The sequence below is a fragment of the Dipodomys merriami genome, unplaced genomic scaffold (assembly GCF_024711535.1).
Source record: "Dipodomys merriami isolate MVZ:Mamm:240054 unplaced genomic scaffold, mDipMer1.0.p SCAF_25, whole genome shotgun sequence".
Lineage (NCBI taxonomy): Eukaryota > Metazoa > Chordata > Mammalia > Rodentia > Heteromyidae > Dipodomys > Dipodomys merriami.
In genome coordinates, this window is record NW_027203937.1 from 16,869,872 (window position 1) to 16,882,768 (window position 12,897).

The 12,897-nt window shown below is 42.7% G+C and overlaps 1 protein-coding gene across 1 annotated transcript in view; it reads right to left on the reverse strand.

Annotated features, from left to right (window-relative positions):
• Nucleotides 1-12,897, reverse strand: part of Mrpl48 (mitochondrial ribosomal protein L48) — a 55,313-nt gene that overhangs the window by 14,846 nt on the left and 27,570 nt on the right. The window contains exon 5 of the mRNA XM_070035036.1: nt 1,565-1,734. Coding sequence (XP_069891137.1) covers nt 1,565-1,734 — 170 coding nt within the window. The remainder of the gene's footprint in view (nt 1-1,564; nt 1,735-12,897) is intronic.

Consider the following 12,897-nt stretch of genomic DNA (forward strand, 5'->3'; position numbering starts at 1 on the left):
GTGTGTGTGTGTGCGCGCGCACGCGCCGGTCTTGAACCCAGAGCATGAGTGCTGTCCCTTAGCTTTTTCACTCAAGGCTGGTGCTCTAGACTTTGAGCCACACTTCTATTTCTGGCCTTTTACTGGTAAACTTTAAGTAAGAGTCTACTGACACTGGGTGTCAGTGGCTCAGGCTTGTAATCCTAGCTACTCAGGAGGCTGCGATCTGAGGACCGTGGTTCAAAGCCAGCTCAGGCAGTAAAGTCTGTGAGACTCTTATCTCCAATTAACCACCAGAAAACCAGAAGTGATACTGTGGCTCAAGTGGTAGCGTGCTGGCCTTGAGCTGAAGAGCTCAGGAACAGCACCTAGTACTCTTCCCCCCATCCAACCCCCCACCCCCACCCCGTGCCAAAAAAAAGTCTACTGACATTCCTGTCCAGGCTATCTTTGAACTTTGGTCCTCAGATCTCAGCTTCCTGAGTAGCTAGGGTTGCAGGCACAAGCCACCAGCACTTGGCTAAATACATTAGATTAAGTTAAAACAATAGGGATAGAAAACCCCTTCCCTGGGGAAGGGCAAGGAGACTGACTACACCAGGATACTGGGTTTATTTTTTGGATTGATGGAACTGCTCTATATTTTGATTGTGGAAGACTGTAAACCTAAAAGAGTTACCTAAAAAACAAACAAAAAAAACCCTACTTACTTAAGTAGTTGTACAAAGGGGTTTCAGTTCTAGAAGTTAGGTTATATGTACAATGCACCTTGATCAACTTTACCCCTTCTATCATTCTCCCCAATCTTTCCCTCTTCAGTCCTTACCCTCAAGTTACACAGTTCAATTTTTACATAACGTACACTGAATATAATGACTGCATTTGTTCACCCTTCCTCCCTCCTTTCGGGTGGTCCCTGTCATTGTCTCCTCCACCCCCAAACTTGTTTCAGCTTCCTGGTACCCATTTTGTTAAATGGTTTGCTAGTCATTCAGAGAACTTATACTATTGGACTCCTCCCCTAAGTACTCCATCCTTTGGTCAATTTCTTTGTGTATATCTGCATACTGTATGCTCTCATGTATATTTTACTTTAGATCTAACTTTCACATGAGAGAAAACATGCATTATTTTTCTCTCTGAGGGGCTGGGAAGATAGCTCAGTGGTAGAGTGCTTGCCTTGCATGCATGAGGCCCTGGGTTCGATTCCTCAGCACCACATAAGCAGAAAAAGCCATAAGTGGCGCTGTGACTCAAGTAGTAGTGCGCTAGCCTTGAGCTGAAGAGCTGAGGGACAGCACCCAGGCCCAGAGTTCAGGCCCATGACCAACAAAAACAAAACAAAACAAAATTTTTCTCTCTGAGCCTAACTTATTTTACTTAACATAATTTTTTTCTAAGTCCATCCATTTCCCTGCAAGTGACAGAATATTATTCTTTCTGAAAGATAAGTAAGATTCCATTGTATATATGAACCATATTTTCTTGATCCACTCAAATTATTTATTAAAATCCTGACTTCACTGAAAAGCAGTACATGCTTTTCCCACTCCAAGAACATCACATACAAAACCATCACTCCTACCTTTCCTCAACTTTGAGGGAGAGATGGTTGCAGAGGATGTGAACATACTGGGCATAACTCTCTGCCAGAGTCATGTCATATGCAATCAGGTGAATGTTTAAAACTCCATATTCATAATCGGTCCCCAAATTAATGGGTCTCAATTCAACTTTTCCTTTCTTCTTCTTGAGCTGAACAGAAAACAAAAAGAGAAAGAAAATAAATCAAAGTATTATAAAAGAAATTCAATCATAGCATATTGGCATTTTTAAATCAACCAAAACTGTAAAACAATTAAAAACAAATAAATTATTCACTTTTTTCTCTCAAACTGAAGTTTTCTTGGGAAGGAATGAACAAGTTCATTTTCCAGTGGGCTTGAAGCCAACCAGGCAGACAAATCAATGAGACTCTTAACTCAAGCAAGAGAGAAACTGAAAATGGAGGAACATGATCCAAGTGGTAGAGCATGGGCTGGGGGCAAAAAAGCCAAGTTGAGAGCTCAAGACTGAGTTCAAGCCCCAGTACTGGAACAATAACAACAACCTGACCAGGAGATCAGGATTTGAGGCCATCCTAGGCTTAAAAATTCTGGGCTGGGAAGGTGGCTCAGTGGTAGAGCGCTTGCTTTGCATACATGAGGCCCTGGGTTCGATTCCTCAGCACCACGTAAGCAGAAAAAAAAGGCTGGAAGTGGCGCTGTGGCTCAAGTGGTAGAGCACTCGCCTTGAGCTGAAGCTGAGGGACAGCGCCCAGGCCCAGAGTTCAAGCCCCATGACCGACAAAAAATAAAATAATTAAAAAAAATTCTTAAGCCTTTATGTCACTCAATAGTGTCATTCCAGCTATGGGGTAAGCACAATTACAAGGTGCTTACAAGGCACATACCTGACATTCCCAGTGACATGGGGAAACACAAATATGAGGATCACAGCCCAGGTTGCCTTGAACATAAAGCAAGACCTTACCTTGAAAATAATCAAGGCAGGGCTGGGAAGGTGGCTCAGTGGTAGAGCACTTGCCTTGCATGCTCAAGGCCCTGGGTTCGATTCCTCAGCACCACATAAGAAAAAAGCCGGAAGTGGCGCTGTGGCTCAAGTGGTAGAGCGCTAGCCTTGAGCTGAAGAGCTGAGGGGCAGCGCCCAGGCCCAGAGTTCAGGCCCCACGACCGGACCCAAAAAAAAAGAAAAAGAAAATAATCAAGGCAAAAAGAACCTGGAAGTGTTGCTCAAGTGATAAGACCACCTGCCCAGCAAATGCAAAGGGGATTGAGCTCAGTCAGTACCCAAGTACTACCTTCTCTCCACTCCAAAAATCTAGGCTGGTATGTAGAAGGCATACTTAACAAGGCTCTGGGTTTACTCCCACTACAGAGAGGGAGAGGAAAGATGAGAAGTAGGCAGATCTTTGATCTAGCATAATTGTCAATGTACTAATTTTTAGCAGAAACAGGACTGGAGATGGTAAGTGAATCTCAAAACAAGATAATAAGTTTTATTTGTTTGTTTGTTTGTTTGTTTATTGTCGGTGGGTCGTGAGGCTTAACTCTGGGCTTTGGCGCTGTCCCTGAGCTCTTCAGCTCAAGGCAAGGGCTCTACTGCTTTAGCCACAGCACCACTTCTGGTTTTCTAGTTGTTTATTGGAGATAAGAGTCTCAAGGAGTGTCCTGCCTGGCTGGCTTTGAACCATGTTCATCAGATCTCAGTCTCCTGAGTAGCTAGGATTACAGGTGTGAGCCACTGGTGCTGAGATTGCCTACTTTTGATTTCTTTAAGATTCTGATGAAGGGACTGGAAAGGTGGCTCAGTGGTAGAGTGTTTGTTTGCCTTGCATGCATGAGGCCCTGGGTTTGATTCCTCAGTACCACATAAGCAAAAAGAAAAAAGCTGGAAGTGGCGCTGTGGCTCAAGTGGTAGAGCACTAGCCTTGAGCTGAAGAGCTGAGGGACAGCGCCCAGGCCCAGAGTTCAGGCCCACGACCCGAAAAAAAAAAAAAGATTCTGATGAAAGCAAAGGATTTTTTTTTTTTTTTTTTTGGTCAGTCATGGAGCTTTAACTCTGGGCCTGGGCACTGCTGGGCACTGTCCCTCAGCAATTCAGCTCAAGGCTAGCGCTCTACCACTTGAGCCACAGCACCACTTCCTGTTTTCTGGTAGGTGATTGTAGTTAAGAGTCTCATGGAGTCTCCTGCCTGGGCTGGCTGTGAACTGCGATCCTCAGATCTCAGCCTCCTGAGTAGCTAGGATTACTACAGGTGTGAGCCACTGGCAGATGAATTCCAACAGGTCTATAAACCCCAAAATACACAGGTACATTTTTTTTCATCCCTTCCCTCCCCACCTTCCCAACTCCCCCCCTAAGTTGTAAAGTTCATTTTCTACATAGTGTCTTGTACATCTCAACATTTTTCTTAAAAAATCCTTTGCTTGACTTGACATTGATCAAAATGAACTAAGCAGGAAGTGGTGCTGTAGCTCAAATGGTAGAGCGCTTGCCTTGAGCTGAAGAGCTGAGGGACAGCGCCCAGGCCCAGAGTTCAAGCCCCACGACCGACAAAAAACAAAAAAAAAAATGAACTAAGCAGCTCAATGTCAGCAATGGGAGGGAGGGAAGAGTGGGAAAGAGGGAACAGCTGATGCTACGCAAAATGAAAGAAATGTACATAACACCCAATGTGGAAGAAATAACTGTACTGCAAAGCTCATAGAATTCATAAATGTTATAGACCATGATAGACAATGTGCCCCATGAAAGTTAGAATATGTTTGTGACTTTAACTAAGCATCACTATCCTACAATACTGTGAAATTTGGGAAATTATGTAATCACTTAATCACAATAAAAAATTTTTATTTTCATTACCATCCAAATATATCCTAGCACAACCAAGAAAAACGTGGTAAGTCACTATTTTAGAATTCCAGAATGGGAAGGAATTTAAAGATTATTTTCTCCCCTAGTTCTTCATTTGTGTGTGGGAAGAATACAAAGCCTAGAAAGATTAAGTATGATAAAAAATAAAGTTCTAAACTTAAAAAAAAAAAGATTAAGTATGTCCTCCAGAATCACATATCCAGACAGGTCAAATCCCAGGAACTAACACCCAACTACTTTAACCACAATATAAGGGATTTTTCCAGGTAAGCCTTTCCCTATTATTAAAGTTCTCAACAAGGGTGTCCAACCAAGGATGCTATCTAGACCTTGGAATGAGTGAGAGAAGTCAATCTTAAGATACTAACCATAAAGGCACAGAAGCCTTGCTCTCTCTCTCTTCTTCAGAGCTGTCCCCAGGCCAAATATAGCAAAAAAGGATTCCTCATTAGGATAATCAGCACTGCAGTTTGAGCTGTGAGGAATGCTAAAGCCTGAATGTAATGGAGAGCACTAAAAATTTCCAGCAGAGAAGGGAGGAGTTTCTCTGAAGCCTGGAAGCTTTCCTTAACCAAAGAAAATGCCAAGGCTCTTCAAAGGTGTTCCTTCAAGTTAATAAAGAAAGCTGATTCCAGTGTCCCTCTTGGCCTCTCACTTGCTTTTCCATGTTGGCCTAGATCCACTTGGACCTGTCCACTTTATCAGGAGCCTATTGTGGTATTATCATAGTTCAACTCTGAGCCAAGTGTACAGCAATCCAGCAAAAGCATAACTGCATATAATACTAAATACTAGTTTCCATAATTTTTTCTTTTCTTGGTGCTAAGGATCAGGATCTAGGATCAGGATACTAAATATGTGTTCTACACTGATATATTCTATTAATTTATGTAATTTTACTTGCATAATTTTTTTTTTGGTCCGGTTGTGGAGCCTGAACTCTGGGCCTGGGCACTGTCCCTCAGCTCTTCAGCTCAAGGCTACCACTCCACCACTGGAGTCACAGCGCCACTTCCGGCTTTTTTCATTTTGCTTATGTGGTGCTGAGGAATCGAACCCAGGGCCTCATGCATGCAAGGCAAGCGCTCTACCACTGAGCCACCTTCCCAGCCCTTTGCAAAATTTTTGTCCTACCCACTTTCTCCTTTTTATTCCTAAATTCAGGCCTTCATAAATACCTCCTGGGGAGCCATGAAAGATATCTGTGCAAGGGCTGTTCAGATATAGAGCTGTTTGGGGGAGGGAGCCTATCCTAACTGCACATGGGGGACAACTAAGCAACTAAGAAAAGATGCGAGGCAAGGAGAATGGTGGTAGAAAAGATGGACTATTGTCTACCATCAAACTCTGGTACTCCTATGACTAGGATGGATTCACTATGGGACAGCACAGGGTAGCCCTTCTTAGGTTCCCATAAGACTACGTTATGGTCCTCTGAATGAGTCATAAGATAAATGAGTAGGTCAGTTTTGTACAGAAAACTGAAGTCCTCTGTAGGCAAGTTGTTTGCCAAAAGTTACTGGGAAACTTTGCTGAGAAAGTGCTGACAGAGAAGGAGTGAAATTAGAATCACAGGCTTTTGCATCTGGCAGGGATCTGAGAGATAATTTAGTCTCTTCTTTTCCTTACATAAAGGGAAAATGACATGGTTAAGATTACAATAGCAAGGAAATAGCCAAGGTACTACTTCATGTCTAGCCAGGCCTGAAAGCTAGAACTGTAGGTGTGTAATCCCTGACTCTCTTCACTAAAGTGAGAGTATCTGCCCATTACCACAGCCACACTTTTTTTTTTTTTTTTCTATTTTGGGTCCGGTCATGGGGCCTGAATTCTGGGCCTGGGCGCTGTCCCTCAGCTCTTCAGCTCAAGTCTAGTGCTCTACCACTTGAGCCACAGTGCCACTTCCGGCTTTTTTTTTTTTTTTTTTGCTTATGTAGTGCTGAGGAATCAAACCCAGGGCCTCATGCATGCGAGGCAAGCGCTCTACCACTGAGCCACCTTCCCAGCACGCCACATTTTTTTTTTTAACTCAGGGCCTGGGCATTGTCCCTCAGCTTTTTTGCTCAAGGCTTGTTAGTGCTCAAAGTGCTCTACCACAGCACTCTGACCAACAGCACCACTTCCAGTTTTCTAGTGGTTAACTGGAGATAAGAATCTCACAGACTTTCCTTCCCTTGATGGCTTCAAATCATGATCCTCAGATCTCAGCCTCCTGAGTAGTTAGGATTACAGGCATGTGCCATCGGCACCCAGCCAGGCTATATTCTTTAGGGTGAGAAAAGGAAAGAACTATATCATCCTAACCCTTCAGCAAAAAGACTGACATCCCTGTAATATATTCAGCTTCCAGAAGTCCTAGGGATGAAAATAACAAAATTTATATGTAAGTATTGGAATAATTTGGTGATCTCTGTCTGAACAGTCTATAATCAGCCATGAAGTTTGACCAGAGTATGTATATAATTCAAAATAACATTCAAGAGATGTAGATACCGGGGCTGGGAAGATGGCTCAGTGGTAGAGCGCTTGCCTTGCATGCATGAGGCCCTGGGTTCGATTCCTCAGCACCACATAAGCATAAAGAAAAAAGCCGGAAGTGGTGCTCTGGCTCAAGTAGTAGAGCACTAGCCTTGAGTGGAATTGCTGAGGGGCAGTGCCCAGCCCAGAGTTCAGGCCCCACGACCGGACCCAAAAAAAAAAAGAGAGAGAGAGATGTAGATATGATGACCTGGCTCTGATTAGGGTGGCAAGGAAGCACAGCCTGATACTTGCATAAAAAGCAGAAGACTCAGATGGAAGCTAGACAAAATATGAACTCAAATTCTATCTGCTTAAGTCATTATGTAACATAGGTTGACCTCTCTAAGACCTTGGTTTTCCTTATCTGTAGCAGTGGCATTATGAAGCTCTAGGTACCTCTAACAGGACATACAGTAAAAACATGGGCATTAGTAGATTCTGACTTGTTAAGTCAAAATATTGGCTCTGGAAATTACTAGTCATTTAAGCAAACTATTTAATTTTTCTGAGTCTCAGATTCTTCAAACTTGGTCTTTAATACACATAAAATAGTCTGAGGATTAAATATACCATTTATAATAATGTAAAATGAAATGATATATTTTTTTTGTTTTATTTTGTCAGTTGTGGGGTTTGAACTCTGGGCCTGGGCGCTGTCCCTGTGCTCTTCAGCTCAAGGCTAGCACTCTACAACTTGAGCCACAGCACCACTTCCAGTTTTCTGAGTGGTTTATTGGAGATAAGAGTCTCATGGACTTTCCTGTCCAGACTGGCTTTGAAATGCTATCCTCAGATCTCAACCTCCTGAGTTGCTAGGATTACAGGCATGAGCCACTAGTGACCAGCTGAAATGACGGTTTTTTAAAAACCTGGTTACAAACCCATGGTATATAATAATAAATAGTAACTTTTTATTTGTTTGTTTGTTTGTTTTTTGGGTCCGGTTGTGGTGCCTGAACTCTGGGCCTGGGCACTGTCCCTCAGCTCTTCAGCTCAAGGCTAGCACTCTACCACTTGAGCCACAGCGCCACTTCTAGCTTTTTTCTTTTTGCTTATGTGGTGCTGAGGAATCAAACCCTGGGCCTCATGCATGCAAGGCAATCGCTCTACCACTGAGCCACCTTCCCAGTCCAAATAGTAACTTTTTAAAAGATTGGGTAATGTAGCATTGTTAGCATAAACTGGATGTAAGCATTCTCCTTGTATCCTACAGGTATGCTTTCAAGAATGAAGAATTTGGGGCTGGGAAGGTAGCTCAGTGGTAGAGTGCTTGCCTTGCATGCATGAGGCCCTAGGTTCGATTCCTCAGCACCACATAAGCAGAAAAAGCCGGAAGTGGTGCTATGGCTTAAGTGGTAGAATGCTAGCCTTGAGCTGAAGAGCTGAGGGACAGCGCCCAGGCCCTAAGTTCAGACCCCATGACCAGCCAAAAAAGAAGAAGAATTTATTAAGTATGGGCAAAGTGCTAGTTCAATCACTTAGAAAATATACCAAATAAACAGAAAATCTAGTCCCAAGGAACTTACAGCCTAGAGAAAACAGAAAGCACACAAGAAAGAGCTGGTCCTCTTTGTATATAAGACACATTTAATGCAAGACCCTTTGCCCGTACCATGCTGAGGAGAATAAAAGAGCAGCTACCTCAGATGTGCAGTTGAGAGAGTAGTAATTGGAGCCAGTACTCCTAGGTTTGGGACATGATATCTAAATATATGGTAGCTACTTAATAAATGCTCTCTTTAAAAAGGTTGATGCAGACCTGCTTTCTTCTCAGGTCTTATCTCCCCTCTTCCCTTAATGCCCATGTAAGACTTGAGAATTAACAAAATGTTAAAGTTTCGCAGTGAATCTCCAGGATCAGTGTTGTCCCACATTTGCCCAGCATATATCCCCTTCCTGTAGTGCCTCTGAATCCCCAGACCATATGCTTGATGGGAGAAAGTTTCATTCATTTTTTAAGGACAGTTCAGACTTGTAGGAAGCCTTCCCTGATTGTTCACACTGAGTTAGAAATCTGTCCTGTGTGCTTCCATCACATATCCTTCATGTACATTTATTTATTTATTTAGCAAATATTGACTGACCACTGGTAATAGTGCCAGACTATGGTTAGTTAAAAAAAAATACAGCCTCGGGCTGGGAAGGTGGCTCAGTGGTTAAAGCACTTGCCTTGCATGCCTGAGGCCCTGGGTTAGATTCCTAAGCACCACATAAGCAAAAAGAAAAAAGCCGGAAGTGGCGCTGTGGCTCAAGTGGTAGAGCGCTAGCCTTGAGCAGAAGAGCTGAGGGACAGTGCCCAGGCCCAGAGTTCAGGCCCCATGACTGGACCCCCCCCCAAAAAAAATACAGCCTCATTTCTACCCTTTGAAGCTTGCAATATATCAAGTCAGGCATTCCTGAAATAAATAAATATGAGAGGATGTACATTTGAAAAAGGAGACTAGAGTCCTAAAGGATCTTAAAAGATTAATGTAATCATCATTGTCATCACTACTGATGGGTGCCTTGTTTCAGATGCTGGAATTACTTAAATTTCATCTAACTGAGAAGGGTTAATTACTACTATTCATGTCAAATATGAACCCTTCTAAAAATATGACATGTTTGTAATTTGGCATAATAAATGAAACAGGTTGAGATCCCCCAGTGGATAGAGAACAGAGGGAACTTATCTTCTATATATCCCAGTTACCAGCTAGCCCAAGCAACTAGATACTTTTAGAATATCCAGTGTCAAGAATGCAGGTAGAAAATGTTTTTGTTTTTTTTTTAATTTTAATTTTTATTTTTTGTGAACATACTGTACAGAGGGGTTACAATTACATGGGCAATATAATGAGTACATTTCTTATTAAGCATTGCAGCCTCCTCCTTTGTTTACCCTTCACATCCCTTCCCAGCCTCCCTTCCCGCCCCCCCCATCCAACGCCCCCCCCCCAGCACCAAAGTTGTAAAGTTCGTTTTCGACATGACGCAGGTAGAAAATGTTTTGTGGACCCTTTTTTTTTTTGGTCGGTCGTGGGGCTTGAACTCTGGGCCTGGGCGCTGTCCCTCTGCTCTTCAGCTGTAGACTAGCGCTCTACTACTTGAGCCTAAGCTCCACTTCCCGCTTTTTTTGCTTATGTGGTGCTGAGGAATCAAACCTAGAACTTCATGCATCCCAGGCAAGCACTCTACCACTGGGTCACCTTCCAAGACCCTGCAGACCCTTTTTGTATGGCAGGGTTTTGTTTTACTTTTTTTGGGGGGGGGGGGGAGGATTTAACATTCTTTTCTGTGTGGCAGTTTTAAGTTATTAGTTTTTTTTTTTTTTTTTTTTTTTTTTTTTTTTTTTTTTTGGGTCCGGTTGTGGGGCCTGAACTCTGGGCCTGAGCGCTGTCCCTCAGCTCTTCAGCTCAAGGCTAGCGCTCTACCACTTGAGCCACAGCGCCACTTCCGGCTTTTTTCTTTTTGCTTATGTGGTGCTGAGGAATCGAACCCAGGGCCTTGAGCATGCAAGGCAAGCGCTCTACCACTGAGCCACCTTCCCAGCCCCAAGTTATTAGTTTTTATTTTTTTATTTTTATTTTTTTTTGGGTCCAGTTGTAGGGATTGAACTCTGGGCCTGGGCGCTGTCCCTCAGCTCTTCAACTCAAGGCTAACGCTCTACCACTTGAGCCACAGAGCCACTTCCGGCTTTTTTCTTTTTGCTTATGTAGTGCTGAGGAATCGAACCCAGGGCCTCAGGCATGCAAGGCAAGCGCTCTACCACTAAGCCACCTTCCCAGCCCCAAGTTATTAGTTTTTAAAAATCAGTACTTCTTGGGCTGGGAAGGTGGCTCAATAGTAGAGTGCTTACATAACATGCATGAAGCGCTGGTTTGATTCCTCAGTACCACATAAACAGAAAAAGCCAGAAGTAATGCTGTGGCTCAAGTAGTAGAGTGCTAGCCTTGAGCAAAAGAAGCTCAGGGACAATGCCCAGGCCCTGACTTGAAGCCCCAGTACTGGCAATAAATATATAAATAAATAAACAAACAAATAAATAAATGGGGCTGGGAATGTGGCTTAGTGGTAGAATGCTTGCCTAGCATAAATGAAGCTCTAGATTCAATTCCTCAGTACCATATAACCAGAAAAAAACAGACATGGTGCTGTGGCTCTAGTAGTAGAGTGGTGGCCTTGGGCAAAAGAAGCTCAGGGACAGTTCCCAGGCCCTGAGTTCAAGCCCTAGGACTGGCAAAAAAAAAAAATCAGTACTTCTTAATGGAAACAACATAGCCAAAAATCTGTCACAGACTTTTGAGACCACTTAAAACAAAGTTTAATGTGAAAAAAGAAAAAAGAATGCAGGTGAAATTTAGTAGATATGTATTTTTCTAAATTCCATGACATCCTTACTTTCAGAGACTTCAACTTCATTAATTCATTCAAGATTGACAAATAAAATTACATGTACTTACTACATATAATAAGACATCAGAATTGCTTCTGTATCTCTTAAGTATATTCCTGAAGCTGTTACATTTTGGAAGACTGAATTTCCCAGCTGACTCTACTTTTAGTAGGAAGAGATCAAGTCCCATTCACCTGCGTATTACCAAGGCTGATTATAGTGCTAGTCACATAGTATATGTTCATTGAAGGTTTTTCTTGCACTGGACTACAAGAAGCAAACTTGACAGAAAACATGATACTGAGATAAAACAACTCTCTCTCCCCCCTAAGCCAGTCCTATGATTCATGTCTAGCCCTATAATAACTAGACCAGCAAAACCAATCTTTTGTTCCCAGGAGCTAGAACTGTTACCATAAAGTTATTCTGACTTGCTGATTTTCCTGAGAAGGATTCCCGTCTTCTCAGACTTGGGGCTGTGAATGCTGATCTATATATGGGTGTTACAACAAAATAAACAGGTATCACAAATGGCAGATACCTCTATCAACAGCAAAAACAGCATAACATTCCCAAGAGTAAAGATATATATATATTTTTTTTTGCCAGTCTGGCGCTTGAACTCAAGGCCTGGGCACTGTCCCTAAGCTTCTTTTGCTCAAGGCTGGTACTCTATCACTTGAGCCACAGCTCCACTTCTGTCCTTTTCTGTTTATGTGGTACTGAGGAATGGAACCCAGGGCTTCATGCATGCTAGGCAAGCACTCTACCTCTAAGCCACATTCCCTGCCCAGGTTAGATATCTTGATACCTGGGACATTCTAAAAAGGAAGGAAACTGCCTGAGATACAAAAGAGATACCTTACTCTCTTGCCACAGAGCCTAGAAATGAGAATATATAACAAGTTCGGAGAGAGTGGGGAGAGATGGGAAGGGGAAACAAAGGAGGAGGCAACAATGCTTGATAAGAAATGTACTCATTACCTTGTCCATGTAATTGTAACCCCTCTGTACGGTATTTTCACAAAAAAAAAAAAAAAAAAAAAAACAGGAAAAAAAAGTTCAATCTGATGACTATGTTGCTCTGATTTTGTCCTCCCATAACCAATTCTTGGCAACTGTCTGATCACTGAGCTGCTATTAACTGAAGATTAAAAGCTGGAAAATGACTGAGGACAAATAAGTGACCTGGAGAGAAATGACCTAGCACTATATAAATGTTGAGGACTATTATTTTTATTTCTATCAAATGTTAGTCACTCCAAAACACTGGAAGCTTTTTCTTTTCTTTTCTTCTTCTTTTTTTGGGGGAGATGGCGGGGGGGAGGTCAGTCCTAGGGCTAGAACTCTGGGTGCTGTACCTGGGCCTCTTTTTGCTCAAGGTTATCACTCTACCACTTGAGCCACAGCACCACTTTTGGCTTTTTCTGAGTAGTTTAGGCCAGCTTCAAACTACAATCCTCAGATCTCATCCTCCTGAGTAATGAAGCTTTTTCAACTTGACAAATTGATAATTAATGAGGGAATAATGAGATTTATACACTAAGACAGTGCTAGGGCTGCAACAATGCTCCAAAGTGTGACCT